This window comes from Pyxicephalus adspersus, chromosome 1, assembly GCF_032062135.1.
Source record: "Pyxicephalus adspersus chromosome 1, UCB_Pads_2.0, whole genome shotgun sequence".
In the NCBI taxonomy this organism is placed as follows: domain Eukaryota; kingdom Metazoa; phylum Chordata; class Amphibia; order Anura; family Pyxicephalidae; genus Pyxicephalus; species Pyxicephalus adspersus.
The window spans coordinates 61,775,316-61,797,799 of record NC_092858.1 but is presented as its reverse complement, the minus strand read 5'-3'; the positions used below and the strand labels follow the sequence as shown (position 1 = coordinate 61,797,799).

Sequence of the window (22,484 nt, the reverse complement as noted above, 5' to 3'; positions counted from 1 at the left end):
GGTGAAATAAAAATACTCAGCACTTTAAACTGTTGTACTATCGTGTCAAGTTGATAGGATTGTCACAAAGTGCAGTATGTGAGTAGATAATGAATATGGTGGAATCTGGATATTTATCAGCTTTTTTTTATAATATTCTAGTATTAAAAAGGATTACTCTAGGTGACATGAGTCTTAAATAACAAGTAAAAAATACTCTGCTTCACACTTGGGCTATGTTTAGTTTAGCAATAAAAAATTACGTTCACCACTACTGGGTGCCTATTGTGCAAATCTCGGAACCTGGGAACAGTGGGATCATCCTAATAGTAAAGCTAGAACTTTTTACAGGCCTGGTAACTTCTCGGATAGGAAATTGAGCAGAGAATATGTGTGCCCCCCTCCTATCCATAAAAGGTCCTTTGGGCTACAAGCGTTTTTGACCCACTCTATTTTTGCCATCAGTTGTGGCAAAGGCTTTCATTAGGGACGAAGGCCTCATCCCCACAATGTGACCCTAGTATTGTAGGGGTTCTGTCGCAAGGAGCTTTTTAGAATCAGGAAGCCCCCCGATATTTGCCACTCACTCTTTGGGATTGAGTACAGAGGTACATAATATTCCTCAACAATTTCCAAATTAGGATAGACACAAAGTTAAAAGAAATATATTGTTCATTTTTAACAATAATTACCTTTCCAGGGTCAAGTGATGTCTAATCAGGATCCCTCAGTGATCCATCTAGAGGCAGCTGTCTCTGCTGCATAATACCTGGAACTCTGCCTGTCCCCTTGCTTTATTGGGTGGATCCATGTAAAATGTAAACAATGACAGCAGCTCTGCCCACAATGCTGTTGCACTTACAGCAAGAGATCGCTAGCAGAGAGATCTTCACAGTGCACAGATCCCCCCCCCCCCCCTCCCTACATGGCACTTACTGTGGCTGGGTGTAGTGGCTGCAAAACAAGCTCAAATCATCACCCTTCTGCCACTATGCTTCATAATCGGTATGAGGGTTGGTGCTGTGTTTGGTTTTCATCTCCACTTTAGTCTCACCTGTCCAAAGGATATTGTTCTCGAGGTCTTGTGGTTTGTTCAGATGCAACTTTGAAACCTACGCCATGCTGCCATTTATTTTTTTTATATATAAAAGTCTTTCTCCTGGCAACCCTTTTAAACATGCCATACTTTTTAAAGTCTTTTTCTAACGGTACTGTTTCTCTAAATGTTGCACGGTCTGATCTTTTGGTGAATTTGCTGGGGCTTTACGGCTGAGACTGTTGCAACTCTCTTGAATGTTTTCCACTTGTTAATAATCTTTCTCATTGTAGAATGATAGACTTTAAATTATTTGGTAATACCCTTATACGCTTCCCAGATTGATAGACACAGCAATTGCTTCTTTAGGATCATTGCTGATGTATTTCTTGGCATTGTGTTAACACACATCTGAATATTCCAGACCAGCAATCTCCAAGATCTCTCACTTTTTAAAGAGGTGGTCACACTTGCAGATGATCAGTTATTATGTGCGTTTGGTTAGCAGCACCTGGCCGCAACTTATCTTTTTAATTCCTATGGAAGTTAAGTAAGGGTGTACTTTTAATTTTTTACACACTGCTTCCGCTTTTGACTTTGTTAAATCAATAATGGAACAGTGTAATATGTCATATTTATATGTCATGATCTATTTTTCCCAACACATCCAATTTATTCATGTTTTGTTCACAAACCCAAAAAACGATTGGCTCGCTGGGGGTTTCTTTTTCCTGATTCATTTAGGATTAGATGCGAAAATTATCTTGTGCCTACTAAGACCTCAATTTTTAAAGCAGTGATATATTCTAGTAGCTTTAAAAAAAACAAAAAAGCTGAACACATTTATAAAAAAGAAATCTTGTTTTTATTAATTGTGTGCTGTGCTCTACCCCCTCAGAAAAGACAACTAGGACCTAAGACAGTGGTGGCTCCACACTGTGGCCTGCATTGTGTAAGACTGTTGTATGACGTAATACTGCAGCGTCCAGCTTTCAATTTTTAATTAGCCACTATAAAGTCCGCTAGGCTACACATCTGCCTACAGCACTTTCACAGTATGCCACCGCTAGGTGTTGGTATTCAGGGAAGGCTGTCTCTAGATTTTTCTTATACGTGTGTATAAAGTTATATATCTAAAAGTAAACAAATAATGGCATGACATTGTATGATATATGCCAAACTATGTCTAATGCATCAGGATGAAGAACATAGCAAATGAATTGGTGTGTTGAGCTGATAAGAAAAGCAGAGCTTCTTCCTATTGAGCTTTACCGCATACGCATAACTCAGGTGGTCTGCCACAGCTGTTCAAGTTAACGGGTCAGTTGATGCAGCCCAAGCCCAACAATAGGAAGCACAGCATACTGCCATCTGTGAGCACAATTCTGATAAGAACTGGTCAAGGTGCATTATAAATAATGGGCACAGTTGTACCTAACACTGAGAAAGTTTAATCCTCTTACAAATGTATAATGCACTTTGAATCTAACTTTACTACTAATTTGTCATGATCCCTATTTTGCTGTAAATAAAAACAGAGGATGTGAGGAATCCTACAAGCTTGGATCCCATTAAACAGTGCAGCTGCTTAGCACAGCACATTTCGGGCATTATGTACAGAGTAATACTGAGCCACATACAAACACACCTTGCTTTGTTACAGCTAAAGACCCTTATATGAAGAGTTAGCATTACACTTTGTAATCCTGTTATAGCTGACAAATTGACCTAGAACAATAATGTCAAGTGGTGTTGGATACCTGAGCAGACAATAAAGTCTTACACAGATTAAAGAGCTTCAGTGAAGTGTCACATTTCACCTGACTCCTTTACATGTTACATTTCCTTAGCGAGAATTACATGAAAATTGCATATATATTAATGTATTTCTGAATAATATCCACCTGTGATGTAGGTAAAATATAAATATGTTTTATTCCTATTTATAATTCTTATTTATTCTTATTTATAACATCTTTTTAAAATTATATTTTATTTGCTTTTATTTTATTTCAGTCTAAATTTTACCCCTTTAAAAAAGCAATAACACATTATTGCAAATTGTTGCTCTCCTGCAGACACAGAAATGTATTAAACTGTATTACATGCAATATACATTTTTAAATAATACATTACAATATTTTCAAAATCATTCATTCTAAATTAGAGTTCTAAGTTAAAATGGCTTAATCCCCTGTGAAAATCTCCTAATTTGGATGAATTACAATAAATTGAATTAAAAACAAAAACAACACAGGCAATGGGTAACTACCTCTATAGTATATATCAGTGGAAAGAAAACATATTTGTGCTACAAGTAGTAAAACATGAAGCTGCATTTTAACTCTTTGGAATGTATTTTCACCTCAGTATGTTTTACAAAGTTTAATATGTATGCCACAAGACATACAATGGCTATACATGTTTGGTTCAAATAAAAAGAGGCTCTAATTATTTTGATTTCATGTATTTCAGTTATGTTAAACACTAACTCATTGGTGTTAAAAATAAATAACCCATAGGCATTAAAATTGTAACTGTTGTTCATTGAATCTTTGGTAGAAAAAGAAGGTAAAGGAGATCTGTATCATTTAACTACTTATCGTGCTTTATGACTTTGTATCTTTACTCATTAAAAGCACATAATGTTTTTTTCCCCTTGCAGACTTCAATTTAACCTGCTTAATAGCGCTATGTCCTCCTGCTCCTAACCGTTTATTCCAGCCTCAACCCCTTTTTTTTTAGCTAGCTAGACAATAAACCAAAAATGGGGCTCCTTTTTTGTTTGCTTTAAAACAGAACTGATTATTTGTATTCTTTTAAAGCGCGCTGAATTGAGTCAAGGCTGCATTTATCCTTCCATGCCTCCTGAGCACAAGGAAAGGATTCATGCTGCTCTGGAGTGCCAGGGATAAAAAAAGAACGCTATTACAGTAATTATTTGTTATTATTTAATGTCTAGTCCGGGAGGCATTCTCCATCTTTGAATGTTTGACACATTTTGCGTGAACATCTGTTGTTGATTCATGTTTCTGGTATTATTAATCTTCTTGTAGGTAAGCAGGTGATTCACCCAAGCCAGATTCCTATTGTCCAGGAGCAGTTTACTCCGAGTGCTGACAAAATAAAATGGGCCCAGGAATTGATTTCTGCTTTTGAAGAGCATCAAAGATTAGGAAAGGTAAAAATAAAACATTGTCCAGTGTCTCATTGTCTTTACTCTACATGTGATTTTTATGATAAGCGATAAAGTTTTATTTATTTTTTTAGGCAGCTTTATATGTTAAAGGGAAAAACACTTGTGAATTTTTTTTATCCATTTTTTTTTTACTATGAGGAACTTTTCTTTTGTGGTTTGTTTTGCGCTTATCTTTTTTCTTCTTTCCACTTCCTTTTCTCAGTTTTTTTTTCTATTTTCTGCTTGGAAACTTTCCACGTATCCTTAGTAAACACAAAGAGCAGATTTCTATTTAAGGCTTACTCGTCAAGCAGGAGGCATGTGCAGTTAGTTCCTAACCAAAATTAGCCATGTATTCAACTTGTAAAGATCTAATCAAGTCAAATTGAAGAAAAGAACATTTGAGATGGTTAGCAGTATTAATCCTGTGTTATGCCAGGTCAGGATTTGATGGCCGTATAATTCTTTTTAATTGTAATGATTAAGAAATAACTCTGTGTGGAATATCACTTTGGAAGGCAAAGATTTAGATATATACAAGAAGCAAATTAACACTGGAAAATGGTTGTTGCTAATTTACTGCATCATTGAACCTCACGTTTTCTGCACTGTGGGTTTCTGCTATGTAAATATTGCAGTAGTGAAGCACAATCTGTCGCCACTTTGTGCCAGTAACACTTAAATTAGGAGTCGCCTGAAGGAAGGTTTTATGCCAGTTTTAGCATTGTCTACTAATTATCTCTTAGTTTATTTGAAATAATCCCGTTTGCTTCCCCCTACAAAACAAGGAAAATGCCATATTTTTTTTTAAATGCACTATGCGCATCATAGTGTACCTTACCTCATACCTTAAACCGTTAAACAGAAATTGCTGAGAATTGTGTATCATCATGCTGTGTATAGTAATTAGTTGCATATGGGGTCTGATTTGCAAAGAGCATACTCAAAAGACTGCCTAGTTGTACCAGATAACAATCTTGTTTTTCACAAAGCTAAGTGCACTTTTTATTTTACAATTTTCTATCATTTCAAAAGAATCACAATTTGGTCTACATGTGTAATTTCTTCTTGCACAATACATCAACTCTTTGCATGCACAGTAGTGGGTTACTTTAAAATAAGAATACACTGCAGCATCCACTCCAGCTAGGCTGCCTGAGCACTGGCATAAGACTGGAAAACGATGTCAATCACGGCAGCATATTGAACCCATATGAGGCAAAAAGAGAGATGCTGCATAGAGGACACACTTGAGGACAAAAGGTGCTATTGTTAGGATTATTATGATGTCCTCTATACCAAAATTCCTAAATATTTATATGGTTGTGAAAAGCTATTGGGTTTACTTGGCAGCTGTCCTTTATTTGGGTAAATTGAGTTTCAGTGTTCCAAAATGAAGTTATTTGGCCAGAAAAGGCCAAATTTTCTTGTAAAACTTACATATCAATATCTGTTTTTTTATCTGTGAACATAGAGCTGATGTTGTTTTTATTTGTGTACTGCTTTTCTGCTTTTATACAGCACTGATCTGTTTACAGGTAATTGTTACCAACAACCAGTCATTGTACCATGAAAGTTCCATGTTGTTTGAGAAGCATGTAACACCTAACAGTTCTAACAAAACAATGTATATACGAATATATATATATATATATATATATATATATATATATATATACACACACACACACACACAAGTAGAGTTCGAGCAGTTCTGAACATGTTACCTGCAGAGGTAAACACTGTCATTTAAACATCTTCCTGTAGGAATCTGTCTGATTTCATAGCACGCAACCTGATTTTAGAAGAAATATCATTCTACCTACCTAAAAAAATTTATGACAAATTCTCAGGACTGGTAAAAATCTATTCCATGAGAATAGATGGAATTTATGGAAATAAATTCATGGAATAAAATCTACTCTGACAGATAGTCATGTTTCTAATACAGATTTGTTATGTTTAAATATAACCTCGGTACCTATGATAATGTTGTTTAGCTACATAGTTAGTCAGTTTAAAAGATATGTGACCACTGAATTCAAACAGACATAAATAAATACATTTAAACTTGCATCCTTAGAACTGCAAACATGTTGTTGCTTTAAAAAATAAATATAAAAAAAAAAAACTTTATAGAAGTGTTCCAATTTACTTTAATTAAGAACAAATTCCTTCCTAAACCTCCAAGGGAATCAAATACTACCTGAATCAACAATGTGTGGTGTTCTTTCATATAAAGAATAATAGGCAGTTGTATTTTGTGCAGTTAGAAAGACAGACAGTAATTTTTGAAACTAGCTACGTCTATTTTACTTTTTCGCAGCTCTTACTGTAGAGAAGCCTTTATTTATGCATCCAGATGCAAATTAAAATTCAGTGGTTAATATATAACTTTAGCAATATTTAAAATATTACAGAAAATGTGTAATACAAAATTAAATTACCATCTATTATTTTAAAGCAGCCAATTCTTGCCAAACTAAAAACATTTAGAGCATCTCGAGAACATTTATTACATGTAATTAATTACGTGTACCCTACCTTTGCTGACCTTCTTCCAAAAAAGTAATTGGCCTGGCTGTCTTTCCTGAATACTATCAGAGCCACTAACTCGGGAGAAGCAATTTAGGCAAAGTGAATCTAAATATTTGATTTGCATACTTTACCAGGTCAGCAACCTAAAGCAGAACCATTACTTCCAAGATCCCCCTATCCCTCTGCAATCAGATTCCATTTGGCCCTGTGTCGTCCCAGATTTTTTCTTCTTTCCAGCGCAGAGAGCGGGCACCGCTATCTTCCTCTTTTTTCTGCTTTTGTCACTCAATCTCGCACTGTGCAGGCACGAGGCCAGAGGATATTTACTGATAACATAGTAAAAAAGAATGCCAATCTCACTGCAAATGCATGCGTATTTTCGTACATTCCAGGAAAGCCCCTTCTGCGCATTGCCTGAGATCAGACATGCGCACAAGGAGCAGCCCAAAGCCTCCTGGGATATGAGATGCATGCATCCCAGGAGGCTCCAGGTTTCCCATCCAGTGTTTACTGCCAAGGCAGTAAAGAAGGGAGTGAAGACATCCTCTTCGAACTAAATAAATAAAAAAGAGATTTTATCATTATATAAATGGGTTTTCCACCCTTTAAATAAAATAAAAATGTCACGATAAGTCTGCTTTAATATAGTAAATGTCAAGCATGTTCATCAAGAGAAGCAAGCAATGGCAAGCTATTTATTTCTCCTAATACATGCAAATGCAACTCTTTTGTGGTCTGTTTTTGTATAATTTTTAATGATTTTTTTAATCTTAGAACTCAGATGCCCAAACTATATCTACCAGCATCAGAATGCATAAATTGACAAAACAATAACTCTGACTTTTTTAGGTCAACAAAAGAAATGCACAGTTGCACATTCTTAGTTCTCTTGCTGCAAGTTTAGTTAACAATCTAATGGCAAGGGTCATCTTTCATGTGCACATAAAAAGGCACATTGGTGTCACAGGGGTTAATGTTAAACAACAGAAAGTACCACAATATTTTCAGACAGTTTAGACTGTGGTGAAAAAGAAAAGTTTTATATATGAGGAAAGTAGATGAATTTCTTCCAACTAAAACTTCAATGATACAAAAAAGGTAAGGTATTGCTTCCTCGTATCTAATCCTCCAGCAAATCTTGTGAGAATAGTGGCTGTAGAGCCTTTGGTCTCACACTGCAGGTATATAACTGTAAAGTTAGAGGTCTTTGCATTAAAAAATTTGCACTATTTTTCTCAGGGGGAATTTAAGACAAACATTTGACCTTTTTGGATCCTGCTTGGAGCAAATATCATTTCTAACTATTCCTTTTAAACAGAAACCTTCACTACAGAATTTTTTAGATCATACCCAGTATAGTGGAGTATAAGTGAGACGGCCTGTTAGTGGTGTGAGAAATGACAATCTGTGAGTATAGGTGAGGAAACAAGTAAAAATGGAGAAAAACAAAAAAGACAAATTATCGAACAAGACAATAGATAGAGTTTAAAGACATTAAGTTGGTGTCCATAAGCCTCTTTTCCAGGCCAGAGTAGTGGATGTGACACGTGCATTAACATTCTATAGGCTTAAATGGGGCTGTACACATACAGTAGAGGTACTAGAACTTTGGCAATATTCAAATCTATAAGTAGTTACTGTGATGCCATTGCCAATACCAGAAGTGATCCTTAAAGTAGAACCACTGGAAGCTGTACTTAGAACCTGTATCAGCTTTTTGTTGCTGTCTGTGTCTTTATTGAGTGATTTCCCATAACTTTCTATTTCAGATGAATGTTGTGGGCAGTAAGAAAATTAGAAAGCAATACATTTCCTTCTTTACTTCGAAACTAAAAGTCATTTCAAGTTGTACATTGTTACTAGAGAGTAGTGAATGTATCCTTTGCTTCAAATGTTAAAATTAGGCACACTAAACTTTTAAAACAGTTTTAGCTGATCTAGGGGGTATACGATTGTTGCTTTTATTGGATCCTTAGTAACCCTGTCAGGTCTACAAAATCACAAAAAAACAACCTGCACCAATTTATTCTGTTTCCCAAATCGGTTGCATAGTAAGTTGTCCTGCTCCTATAATTTATTATACCGAACCAGAACTGATTTGATAACAGTGGGATTTGATAACTCAATGGAACTGAAAGTTTTGCTATGCATACACGTTTAGGTGGAACTAAAGTAAGAATCACACTTATCCTTCTTTTCATTAAGAGGTTTCTTCGCTCAGGTCCCGCGTCGTCCCGGTATCCTTTTTCGGCCTGGTGTTTTCTCCATGACGCGATCTTCTTCAGGGATCTTCTTTTTATGTGACGTGAGCTCGCACTGCGCAGGCATGAGTTTGAGTGATGTAGATGGGAAAAAAAAGTGTCTATCTCACTGCGCATGCATGAAATCAGCAATTTTTTTCTCCCATTAACGACAAGGCTCCTTCTGCGCATGCCTGAGATCGCCAGGGCCTAGTGGGATGCGTGATGTAGGTATCCCGGGAGGCTCTTCCATTCTGTCCATGCAGTCCTTGTCCTGCAGTCGTTGGAAAGGGTTGTAAAAGATCCTTTTCAACGACAATTATTGTACGTGTGTACCCAGCTTTAACTATCTGTGGAGATGGGAATGTGATAAATATGGATGACGGAATGTAAGGTGGTTCAAGTGTACTTTTTTGTCTTCTTTGAATCAATGCAGACGTGTTGTCAACAAAATTTATGTTCCAAGAACAGGTGGTGAATGACATGTAAATGTCAACATACTCCCTAAATAAATAACATTTACAATAACATTTACAAGAGACACAACACTGGAAGATGATTTCAATCAAAAATGACAAGACTACAGATGATAAAGTAATCTAAAATTGTCAAGCGGCAGGATAGTTTTATTAAGGAAAATTAGGCCTAACCAGTGTGTAACTGACATGACTTGGGAAGAGAGGTATAATAAATGTGGTGGAACCTATGTCTGTTACCGTGTTTGTATAGTGTTAGCCCCAAGGGTATATACATTTTTGATCTGACCTATTTGTGTGATTTTAGTTAACATTATGATTTTAAAAGGGCACAGACTATTATGTGATAATAAATTGCTTCATCTTGTATACTCCCTAAATGAAAAGGAAAGTTTTCTGTACAATTAGTCCTATTTTCAAACAGTGGCCAATATTTCACAAATTTTGCCAGAATATGTACATTTACAACATAATTTAGAAATGTCCTAAACAACAATGATAAAATTATTTAGGTAGGTTGGAAAGTTAGCCTTATATCTATGTTAATAACTGTGTACTGAAACTGCCTCATTTACTCCCAGGTGCTAGGCTTTAAAAAAAATTTCTGAGGAAAATCTAACTTATTCTGTAGGTTTTTTAACATTGTACAGTAAGATACACTTAAAGCGGAAGTAGACCCAAAACTAATGCAAATCAATAAAATCACACCTTCAATCCTGCAGATCAGTCTGTTCGTTGGGAGGTTTCTTCCATTGGGTCCCAAGTTGTCCCGGTATCGGTCTTTGACCCCGCGCAGAGGGAGCTCAAGGCGCCGCCATTTACCGTAATATTGGCAATTTTTTCCCCTATTGATAAAAGGGCACCTTCCGCGCATGCCTGAGATGCTCGGGCATGTGCAGAAGAAGCAGCCAAGAGCATCCTGAGATGCATGACGTAGGTATCCCAGGAGGCTCTGCGCTCCCATTCATTCTTAATCGCCTAGGTGCTGCACCCTATTTTTTTTTTTTTTTTTTTAAAAAAATAATGTTTACTTCATCATTTTTAACATCATCTTTAGGCTTAGAGATGTTATGTACAAATGTTGACATTGCAGGTATTCTAAATCATATATCAAGTTTTTTTCTGAGATTATGTTTTAAAATATAGTTTGCACAAAATAATCATTTAAAAAGTTTTTAGATTAGGGCCGGAGTAAATTAATATATAATTTTCATGTTTTTTTTCTTTTTGCTCCCTTTGTTATTGTGTAGGTAGTAGTGGCTTAATTTTTCCTCCATGTTGGTGAGATTCAAAGCTGTTGGTGAAGTGTAAAACTCTGTTACAATAAATATGCGCATAGATCTGTATATACTGTTTTCCAAAAATATTAGTATTTTTGCAATTAGAAATCAGTAGTTGGTTGAGGAAAAGTACCTATTGTTGTTATTTTTTTATGGTATATATAAAATATTATTTAGGTCATTTATTAGGTTGTTACTAAATTGATCACAGGTGCAGAATTTCCACATCACGTGACCATGTCATTGTTATACTATAGGTTTGGTCCTATTTGCAACTTTTTCATATGTCTAGATTTGTTGTTAATTATTTATTGGGCTTGTTATGTGTTCAGAAATTGGAACAGTCAAGTCAACAATCTGTAGAGCTAAAATGTGACTAAACTACAATGAGTACAGTGGGGATAACTGTTCTGGGTTTCATGAGTTCAAGAAACCCAGGTTTTATATTCCTTGACTCATTTGCTTACATTACTTTTTGTGTGAGGTAGTTGAGTTTCACATTCGATGTTTTGTTTTTTATTAGTCCGGTTTAGTAGACTTATGGGTGTATGCACATACGTATGATTGATATATACATATATATATATATATATATATATAAAACCAGCTTCGATGGAGCTGTTTTTTGCCTTATTTTTCTATGAAACATTTTGACCTGAAAATTTAATTGTAAATCACATAGAATAATTTTAGATCATGGGTCCATATTTTGTTTAATTTATCAACCGACTGACACAAGCTGCTTTTGGATATATTTAGCAGAGAATTCACTTTGAAAATGAATAAAATGCTGAGTTCTTTGTAATAATGGATATGGGGGTATACCTTCTTCTTTGACAAGCACAATTAAGAAGATTTCAGATTGCTTAAAGCCTGTTCACTAACTGGCTTACTGTAATAGGGGAGAAAAAAAAGTAAAAAGACAGATCAAAGACGGTTATCACAAGAAAACATATGCTCCCCCCCCATCTTCATCCTAAAACCTGATCGCCAGGCTGAATGCTGGTTACAAGGAACTTTCAGGGCATAAATATTCGATCTCATAGAGTCTGAATCAAGGCAGTTATTTGTTAGAATGCTGTACCAGCATTACGCAAATGTGAGATCATTAATGGTGCTGGGAGCAAAACATATAGTCTTGACTTTGCTGTCTTCACCTTTGCTGATATCCTTGATTTCATTATTTTGTATTATTATTGTGAACATTCTTTAGTCAAAAGTCTTGTTAACCAATCAATGTTTAAATACTGGATATATACCCATATGGTTAAAATGATGGTAGGTTGATGTGTGTATGCGTTATATAAAATACATGCATTGCAATTTTTTTTAATGTAACTCAGAATTGTAAAGGCTTTTTTTTTATTTTCAGAGTCTTTCTTTCAAAGCAGAATATCCCATTTTGTCTATATTATCCCACCTGCTGACAGTATTATTCATCCACCCTGAGGTTCAGGTGGTGGTCTCAGTCATTGCTGCTGTCACCTGCACTCCTGTGCACGCTGAATCTGAGGACTCAGGAACTGCAGCTAACAGTGTACTAGAAGTTGTGTTGGCCTTAAATTATTTTAGCTGCCCAAGGCTGAAGAGGATACACTTTCATCAGTGAAGCTGGGTGATCAGGCAAACCTGGAATGGATCTGGTCCAGGATTCAAAACATTTGCTGGCAAATGACTTTGAAGGAATCCATTCCAGGTTCAAAACTGTATCCACTCCAGCCTTGGAGAGCTTCAATAAATCAAACCCAATGTGTTGAAAGAAGTGATGCACTTCAATGAGTGGATCTTGACTTGTTTTATTATATAAAATTGATAATCTGTTATTGAAGGAGAGCTTGGATTATCACAGAGCAAAATGAAATACCCAAACAGTGTCACATAATCACATTGTTCTCTCCATTTATAAGGTAGACATCTCAGATAAGTATAAAAGAGTTACAAAAAATGTATAGACATCTGCCTCTTTTATCTGTCCTTTAGTGCATTTTGCTGTTCACTCTCAAATTTGCTTAGATTGCATCCTCAGGGATGTTATTAAATACAATGGACTCATTTGAATAAGTTGTAAATTGATTAGTTATTTAGAATTCACATGGCTGTGTGAGCAGCAACTGAGCAGCAACTGTAGGGCTTCCATAGCAGACAGCCCAGCATGCTTTGTAAATGCTAAATCATTAAATCACCCTGCATTTACATATTCAATGTAAAGTAAAAAAAAATGCTTACAAAGATTAGTATATAAACAATCATAGTGGCAGTACCAGGATGTCAACAAACTGATAGCTGATAATGTATGCTACTTAATTTGTTTACTTTTTTGTTTGGTAGGCTTTGAGTTGACTTTAAGCCCCCCAATCTCAGGATGTCCATACTGCCATTCAGGACAGAGAATTGGGGGATATAAGAAACATCAGTTTGTATTTCTCCCTTGTGTTCAATAAACCTGGAAGCACTTCGCTCTGAGCACTTCTGGGTTCAGAGCTGTGAGATCCCTGATGATGAGTCTGGGAAAAAGCTGATCAAGCCCCAGTAGTACTTATTCTGGTTGAGTTCAAAAAAGTTCAAGGAGTTCGAAAGATTGCTTATGTTTCCATAAGAAAGGAAACACAAAATTGCAAGAGTTTCTTAAACTTTGTATTTGAGCCCCAAATTCCAAAACCAGTACATAGAATCCTTATAGCACAATGTTTTTGGTGAGGTTGCTAACATCAAGGGCACCTTAACCTAGGGTCCCATCACTTACACTGCAGATGTGCCCTGTATTTAGGAAAATCTTCAAAATGAGTTGGATTCTTTGTCCCCATCTGCACTTTGTGTTTTTTCCCGCTGGCCGCTACATTGTGTAGCGATAGAGACATAGGGGATCAGGGATCAAACTGCTGAACACAGTGGGAGACCAGGAATCCTAGACACCTGGAAATGTTTCAGATTATGACGATTCTTTGAAATTTCAGCTCAGTTCAAAGTAAAAACAAACTCTCTACTTTGTAGGGGAGGACTTTGTTTTAAATTAATGTTCTTTGTGGTGTTAGAATGTGTTTTTTTTTGTCTTTTCTTTTTTTTTTAATATACAGAAAATAGAATAATATTATTGCAAAACTAATAGAAAGCCTTGCTCATCCGCCTTAACTATTTATACTTCAGGTACATAAAGCCACTAAATCATCTCCTAGTTTTTGGCAGTGTCTTTCACTCCTATTATTCTTAGCCTACTTCTAAGAAAATGCTTAAAGCTGCGTACACACTTCCAATTTTTATCGTTCAAAATGAATGACGAACGATCGATTGGGCAAAAATCGTTCGTAAAAAAAGTAACCAACGACGCCGACGAACGAGGAAAGTCGTTGGAAATGAACGACCGGACCGGCGGATCGGATTGGACGACGATCGTTGACCATCTATCGTGTGTACGGTCGTCCATGGTCTGAGCATGCGTGATGAACGAACGTTCCTGCGGTGCACGTAACTTCCTGTATCGTTCAAACGATCGCATCTATTGTGTGTACAATATCTACGAACGATCGTGTCGTTATCTCTATGTACAGGATCGGTGCTATACGATCGTTCGCAGATATCGTGCAGGATCGTTCGTTGTTCGTTTACCAACGATAATAATTGGAAGTGTGTACGTAGCTTAAGACTCAGAGCACAAGAGTGTATTCAGTATTGTTTGTGACACAGCTTAGGGCAATGTAAAGAAAACACTTAACTGAGCTTTCCTTTGTTTGAATAGGTGGTATTATCTTGTATTTGGTGTAAAGTAGAATTTAGCAAAAGCTGTGTATTTTACCCACGGATGGGCCAGGGCCTATGGCAGAAGGGTCAGCAGAAACCCACCACTCCTGCAGTTCCTCACTACATTGTGTGCTTGTTTACCCACAACTGAACATGTGTGGGCAAAAGAGAGTGAAACCATCATTGTAGTTTGATGCAATATCTTTGTCTATATCTATGTGTTTCTACAGGCTGTTGGGTTTCTTTGTGCAGTCTTTGATAAGCACTGGTAAGCAAACTCTCTAATCACACCTTTTACGCACCTTTCTTTGAGATAATATCTAACAAGGTTGATGGCAATAGTGGTACAAGAGATTGTTTATTTAGGAAAGTGAAAGCTTACTGAGCTTAGCAAACCTATACTCACATTCAAGGCCCAGTCAAGTGTAATGGTAAATAAAATTAGGATTTTTTTTTTTCGTGCACCTTATTAAATGATTGAAGTGGACAGAGCTTCACATTTTTGAAAACTTCAGTAAGCTTGGCCTTAACTGTTCTAAAATCCATCTACTCCTAATCAAACAAGGAACCTACAATTCTCAGTAAAGAAGCTAAAATAACAAATTAACAAGTTACGCACAAAGGAGATCTATCGAAATGATTATGTTTAGACAATAGAAAATAATAATGTACGCTTGTGTGAGTTCAATAGGTACAACATGTTCAGGAAATTTAAGGTTTATTAACTTCCTTTTAGCATACTATAGTAATTAATTTGCGTTAGAATAAAGAAATTTATTCTAATCCAAGTAATTTACTATCATTAATAGAAATCAAACTATAATGTTAAAAAAAAATATTGTCTGGTAAAGATGTAATATATAAATTGGTACAAACACACATTTGCCTTTTACTGCTTAAATGATCTGGAACTAGATCATTAAATGTTTTTTAAAAAAAAAACAATTTCTCCATTTGAATTAAATCTAGAGTATTTGCAAATACATTTATTCAGAAAAATTTTTGAATAAGCCAATGGAAACATATTTCCACATTATCTGAATGGTATTGGAATCTGGCTGCTTGGCCTCAGTGAGAAGGAAGTACAGGTCATCTTCTCCTCTCTACAACATTATTTAACACATAACATTTTGCTAGCACATTTTATTATATATATATATATATATATATATATATATATACACAGACACATTTTTGTAGTATATTAAAATAAGTATCAAATTTATTTTTACTGTTTATTATATGTATATTATATTGTATAATTTATTATATTAGGGTTCAAAATCTTAGGCTACTATTTTGTAAATATAGTATAATTTTGTGTCATTCATCACTTCCTTTTATCATAATAACTAAAGAACAAACTGGTTATGTCTGTTCTAAATGATTGCATAGTGTTACATTGCTGTTTTTGTTACCTTTATGCATTTAGTGTGTATGTTTATTTTAAATCTTATAAATCAGGTAGTTGGTTAAAAATGTAACATGCTGCTAATCAAATAAGAAAAGAGGAATATGTAAATAGAAATGTATTAACTGTCTCTGAAACAAATCCAGAATGCTAACCGTTTAATAGACTATAGTAAAAATTTAAATAATAAACTTTTTTTCTTGTGGAAACTTAAATAATTTAAGAAACCCTTATTAAAAAAAACATACCAACACAACGACAAAGCATTATATCGGTAATATGTACTAATTGTCCTGCACTCCTTTGTCCAATTGCGTCAACTTCTTTTTTTTTTTTTACCACTATTTTACCACTTATGCTTTTTGACAAAAGTTTTCATAGATCTGCGTAGACAGATTATCTACCTTCCTGTGAGGCATTTACAATTGTAATAATAGTATTTAAGATTTATCATCAATATACACTTTAGATATATTTTTCAAAATCTTTTGACCTGGGTTAATCAGCTTAAGGGCTCCGTATGGGGTCACCTTTTTTAGCTATATAGTACATGACATATTTGTACTCACCTTCAACCTACATTGAAGATGTTAAATTATACTTGTTTTTCTTGACATTTTCTAGATAAGTTTATGTTGCACTTTTGTATCGTTATTTTTTTTTAACTTGGTTTCTTGGAATGTTTATGTTTATATTATAGAGACTTTTTCATTATTATCTATTTTATGGATAATGGTGCAAATAATTTACAGGGACACTTCGTTTTTTTGTGTGTATAACTTTGTATGTATGTTGCCACAACAAGAAATGAGGGTTACATAGATTTGGATTGCTATGGTGAGTGTATTAATTTATTTTCATTAATAATGTCTACTTAGCTAATCATTAAAGTTGATTTTAAAAATGTGCTTTGTGTTAATTCTCTAAGCTAACAATAGACATAGGACACAGCCTGTCAGATCGAGAGACCATTTTTTAAGCAGTAACATTTTTATCTACCAGAATGATAGTTGCAACATTTGTATGGTCAGATAATATTGAAATATTTCTACAAATTAAAAAAATGTGCATGCGTATTGTATGTGATTGTATTTTTTGAAGGTAAATAAAACGGATATGGAACTGAATTTCCTTAGCTAAACAAATGTTCAGATGACTTTTTCGATGCCTGTGGACAGTCTTCTATCTTTTTACATCTACAGAGAGAATTATTTCCATGCAGATGTGAATTTCAGCAGCGGCCTATGAATGTAATTTGTGTATAGTGTCCTCCTCCTGCAGGCCTGACTCCAGTGAGAGTGCTTAAACCCCAAAGCGCTTTGTGATCACCTGTAAGCTGTTGTTATGTGTAAAGAAAGAGACATATTAAGCCCTGATCTGTGGATGTCTTCCTTTGATGTGTTGCAGGGTGCATTCACTTTCCATGGGAGCATGATAGACATGCCCTTGCTTAAGCAGGCACAGAACATCGTTACGCTTGCCAGAGCCATCAAGAACGAATGATGTGTTAAATGAAGCTCTCGCCAGGAGTCCGCTCCATACAGCACTTGTCTTCCATGCCAGGAGGGAGACTTGAGAAATGTGAACAGGGACGCTTCAGCCTATTGATAACAGAATGCTTATGCATTTTTTTCTGTACATTTATAGTGTTCATTAAAATAAATGTCAAATGTAGTCATTTTTTTCTCCTTGCTTTCACCTCCCTAGCACCTCTATTCATTAAGTTTCCCCTTATAAACATGTAAAATTCCTTTAAGAGAGTGTGACAAGGGCTGAACTGCAATAAACTTGTAGAGTTATAAGGGTAACAAAGCGGGACAAGCTTCTGCTTCTAGGCTCTCCAGGCAGATTTACATGACACTGGAGATACTGCTACAGGTCATATGCTTCTTGTTGTTAACTGGCTTAGCAAAGCTGTTTTGGAGAGGTTAACCTAGCTTGTAGCAAGGGTAAATAAACATAACAACCAGCCATTGTCCCCTATTCAGCGTGTACTCTTATATTCAGGGCTAAAGGGTATTGAAGCTGCAGAGGATCAACTTGTGGTTGCCAAAGGACTCAAACGAAGTTTCAAACAGCAACAATCAGAGATTTTGTTTCTGTCCCTCATTAAATCATGCGCTTTTGTACCCCCAGCCACCAAGGACTGTTCTTTAGGAAATTAACAGAATGGAAAGTTTTAAACCATGCACCAACCTTTCTATGACCTACACAGAGGCAGTGCTGCTGTCCTTACACACACTCCACAGGAAGGCTGTTCTGTTTATTTAAATGTGTAAATAGAAAACACGGCTGTAACCCTTCCTGAAAAGAATGTTTCCCCCCTCTATAGGTGCTGTTAGCATCCTTCCCCTGACTGCAAGCAGTGTGTACAGTAAGTAGTTAGGGTGTTGGGATGGACAACTCCACATTTTATTAGAGCTATGTCAGATTTATATCTGTGGACTTACCACTTCAATTTCATTTCCTCATTGGGACCATTACAAATTAATGTAAAAAATGCAATCTAACGAGTGACAAGATAAGTGCCGGCTGGACCTACTAATTGGTGACCATTTTTTTCCAGAATAAGGATTACTTTAGGTCAAGGTTGACACTTCCAAGCTTTTCAAACTGTCAGCAAGTTTTTGTCTAGAAAGGACCTTCAGCTGTCAAGTTTAATGATTCCTGGATCTGTACATATCTATCTGCTGGGGTACATGTGTATGGATTCTGCCATCTAAGAGCAGTCAATGTAGCATTGGCAGGAATCGGTCACATATGGATTTATAAGACACCAAACCTTATAATGTACAGCAGAGGCTTAAATGATCAAAACAACTGAAAACTCCCAGTTTTATAAATGTATGAGATTTGGACTTGTTGGTTGCATTTTAAGGCAACAAATCTTTAGAAGATTTTATTACACAAATAAAATATTCTTTGTGTAAGTGAAGATTCTTTCCATACACTGAACTGGTTTTTCTTCCAATTTTACATTAATTTTAGTTTTATATAGCATTTAACATTTCCTTAGGTTTTTCTTTCCTTGACCCCCCCCCCCCCCCCCCCCCCCACACACCCCTACATTTACTGTCCTTTTGTCATATCATATTTTGCCATACCAATTGTCCTAAATCTATTGTAAAAAATGCATGTTTACAAAAAAAACCCATAAAATATAGAAGAAAATATAAATAAAATATATTTAGTGACAGTGTGCTGTCAGGGCCTTTCCTCTGCTTTGCTTACTGATGGAGTACTTGCTATAGTCAAGCAGCATTTAATGTCTTGTAATATTTATCATTAGCCCCTCCACACGAAATATAGGTGGCTTTCATTATTTATTGTAACATATTGTTCTGTCTATTGCAGCAAATCGGACACATGCTTTACTACTAATATAGCCTTTACTTTTTTTTAATGCATGCTTTCGTGCTGTCGTTGAGTAATCAGTGGTCCTATTTCAAACAACAGTTCATTCAAAGACAACACAAAAAAAAACATTCTGATTATACTCATATTGGTAACCCCTGTCATGCATTCATGATTACTTTGGAACATTATTATGACAAGCCTTTTTATGTGTCTGACTAAAGAACTTCTGCATGACTATGCATGACAGGTTCCCTTACAGGTAATATATCACTGGTATATGTAGGGAACAGTTCCATGAGCAGCATTGTGTGCCATTCCTCCCTATTTTTAGTTCTGTATGAGCAGTCTTTGTACACCCTTTGTTCATCTCGATTACACAGGATTGCAAACAGATTATAGTCCTGAGCGCTGGACACTCCTGATTTGACTGAGAATAAATACATATGAAATCTGCTTGAAATAATCTTAAATTGACTTTTACCAAATAATCCTCTCTTCCCACAGCCTGAATAGGAAAACCACGTCCTATATAAGCACTTGTCACTGATCCTCCATTGCAATGAAAGAGACAATTAACAGTGTATTAAATATTTCACCGATTAGACCGAGAACACAGGAGGGACGTTCAGCGACTGATTACAGACTGCTCATTCATCACCGGTTCATGGACAAAGCTGGACTTTTCAGCCCTGTTTCATGTATATGTAGCTCTAACCATGGTGAAGTCATTTACAAAATGAGCTTTTACCCAACTTGTGTTTAGTGGGCTCCGCGAAATGTATATTTTTACAATTCTCCGAGTATCGAGTATTTTTGGAGGGACATTGATGCTTTTGTAAATGTGTCCCTGTGATGGGAAATCAGTTTTATTCACTCTATCCTATTATTTTACATTTATGTTATTAGGCGATCAACTTATTTATGTATCCATATCCCCCTTCTATCTCTAATCAGGTACTGTGTAGTGAGAACTGAATATGAATTGTGCAGCCCTGTTATCTATCAATCTATCTATCTATCTATCCATCAATAATCAGATTCTATATGTAGAAAGTTGACTATGAGTTGCAAACTTTGTCTCTATGAACCCATCTCCCATTTGCTGACTAAATAGTTTTAGCCTACACAGCTCATCATCACTTGTACGCACAATGTGTTATTGAATCCCAGGTGACCAAATTACTGTTAACACTATTAAAACATTCTAATGAGAAACAATTACTTAGGAAATGAGCTGAGACATGATGTAGTGAGGCACAGTGGGGCTGATCTTGTATATTGGTTTAATAAATCCTAGGTACATAACACTTGATCTTGTGTGCACGGTTCAGACACAGGAGAATTAAATTTAGCCAGTTTATGAGATGATTTTACATATATGTATTTTATGATGAATCTCTATAGAGCCCATATGGTGTGATTTGTTGTATTGTCTAATGCTGTGCCGGGGGCTGTTACTAATGTCTTAATTTATCTTGTGTGACACAGTCATTGTAGGACATAAAATCCAGTAAATTGAGTGCTGGAGTAGCTGCAGTGGTATGTTTATAGGAAATCTAATGTCCATTATATTCTTCCTCTAATGAGGGCTGTTTTGTATAGGTGACCATAGGACCCTTGAGGTCTCTGTATTCATAATAAAATTGGGAAGCTTTTTCAGGTTTTGTCTTTTTCCACAGCAATTCCAAAGAAACAATTGATGAAACAAAACAGATTATGAGATTAGCAGTGGGATTTTGTGCATATTAATGGTGGTAAAGAGAACCTAATGTGTCTGTAATTGAAGTTGTGAGGATAAGGCAGCAGCACTGAAGTCCTTCTAGCCCAGAGACCCCCTGGGAGCTTTTCACAGGAAATTTGAGGGAAACATGGAGTGTAATTAGCACAATCACTGCATCCCTCTCCTCCAATTCCACACAATGCAATTTTTTTTCTGTATACCTAATAAAAAGGACCACCTTAACCAAGTAGAGACTGACTTTTATATATTTATATTTGAGCTTCATATCCATGCTTTGTTGTCTTGTGTCTCTGTATGGTGTGCACTGTTGTTAACCTGCAGTGTGATTTATTTCCTCTTTTTCTCCATAGAGTTACACAATTTTACTGTTATTTACAATATAATAGTATAATAAAATTACAGCTACTACTAGGTCAATCAATAAAGTCTTTTACAGGCCACATACATACAAAGGTAAATGTAGGTTTTTCTTCTTTTTTTATAAACTGTAATTTCTACTATTATTTGTTTTTTTTAAGGTAATTTGGGTGTGCCATAATAATAACTACTTTTCAACAAAACATTTTACAACAAATTATTAGCAAAACATAAGATTGCAAACATTACAGAATATTTGCTGTAAAAGGACCTACTCTTTATTCACTGAGTGTGTTAGGAATTGGAAAATTTGTAAGATTGGAATGAATAGGTTTGAATCTAGCTAAAGATACATTTACCCAGTAGTGCAGGTTTTACAAGATCTTTTTGTACCGAACTTCACACAGCACTACGGAATTACAATCTGCTTTTAAACAAAAACTTTTTTCTTTTCTTGAAAACATAGGTGGCCTTTCTAAGCTTGCACAAAATTTTGCAACTTTTGTGGTTGGAATGTAAAGACAATATATCAGTGTACTAATATATTGTAAGTGACAGTTGTGCATGATTGACACTGGTCTGTGGCTGGCCAAGTGTGACAATTATCTGTGATCAGGCAGGAGTAACACTGGTCAGTGACCGGGCAGGTGTTCTCAGTAAATGGTACCTGGTACTGGGGTCCCAGCCTGTCCCCAACCACTCCATGTCTTTCCTGATCACTGTAAATGGTGGCACAGATCAAAGCCTACCCCTTGTCCCCCGGTGCTCAGGACAATCCAGGCTCTTTGTTAGCAGTTGCTAGGATTCCAGTAAACTAAGAAAAAGTGTCCGGGGCATGTTAATCAGATGGTTACAGTGCAACAATAATGTCTGTGGCTGTGTCTCTGTGCTGCCGTCACTCTCTTCCCCTCTTTTATAGCTTAAAGTGTAAGTTTGTTTCTGACACAATGAGCCTTGTACTTCAAAGTATTCATGAAGGGCCACCTTCTGTACTTTATACGTTGATTTCTTACTACAATTAATCTGCAGCCTTTACTATTTTATTCTTCTGATTAATTGCTGCAAAAATGTTTTAATGCAGCAATGTGAAACCTCAAGGTTTCAATGAAGATTCTTTTTATTTTTGTTTTAATTAAACATGCAGTAGTTTTAAAGA

At 35.8% G+C, this 22,484-nt stretch overlaps 1 protein-coding gene across 1 annotated transcript in view; it reads left to right on the top strand.

Annotated features, from left to right (window-relative positions):
• Positions 1-17,547, top strand: part of CLYBL (citramalyl-CoA lyase) — a 125,613-nt gene extending 108,066 nt beyond the window's left edge. Inside the window, exons 7-8 of the mRNA XM_072401072.1 lie at positions 4,072-4,196; positions 17,281-17,547. Of these exons, the coding sequence (XP_072257173.1) occupies positions 4,072-4,196; positions 17,281-17,376 (221 nt within the window). The 3' untranslated portion in view covers positions 17,377-17,547. The remainder of the gene's footprint in view (positions 1-4,071; positions 4,197-17,280) is intronic.
• The last annotated feature ends 4,937 nt before the right edge of the window (positions 17,548-22,484 follow it).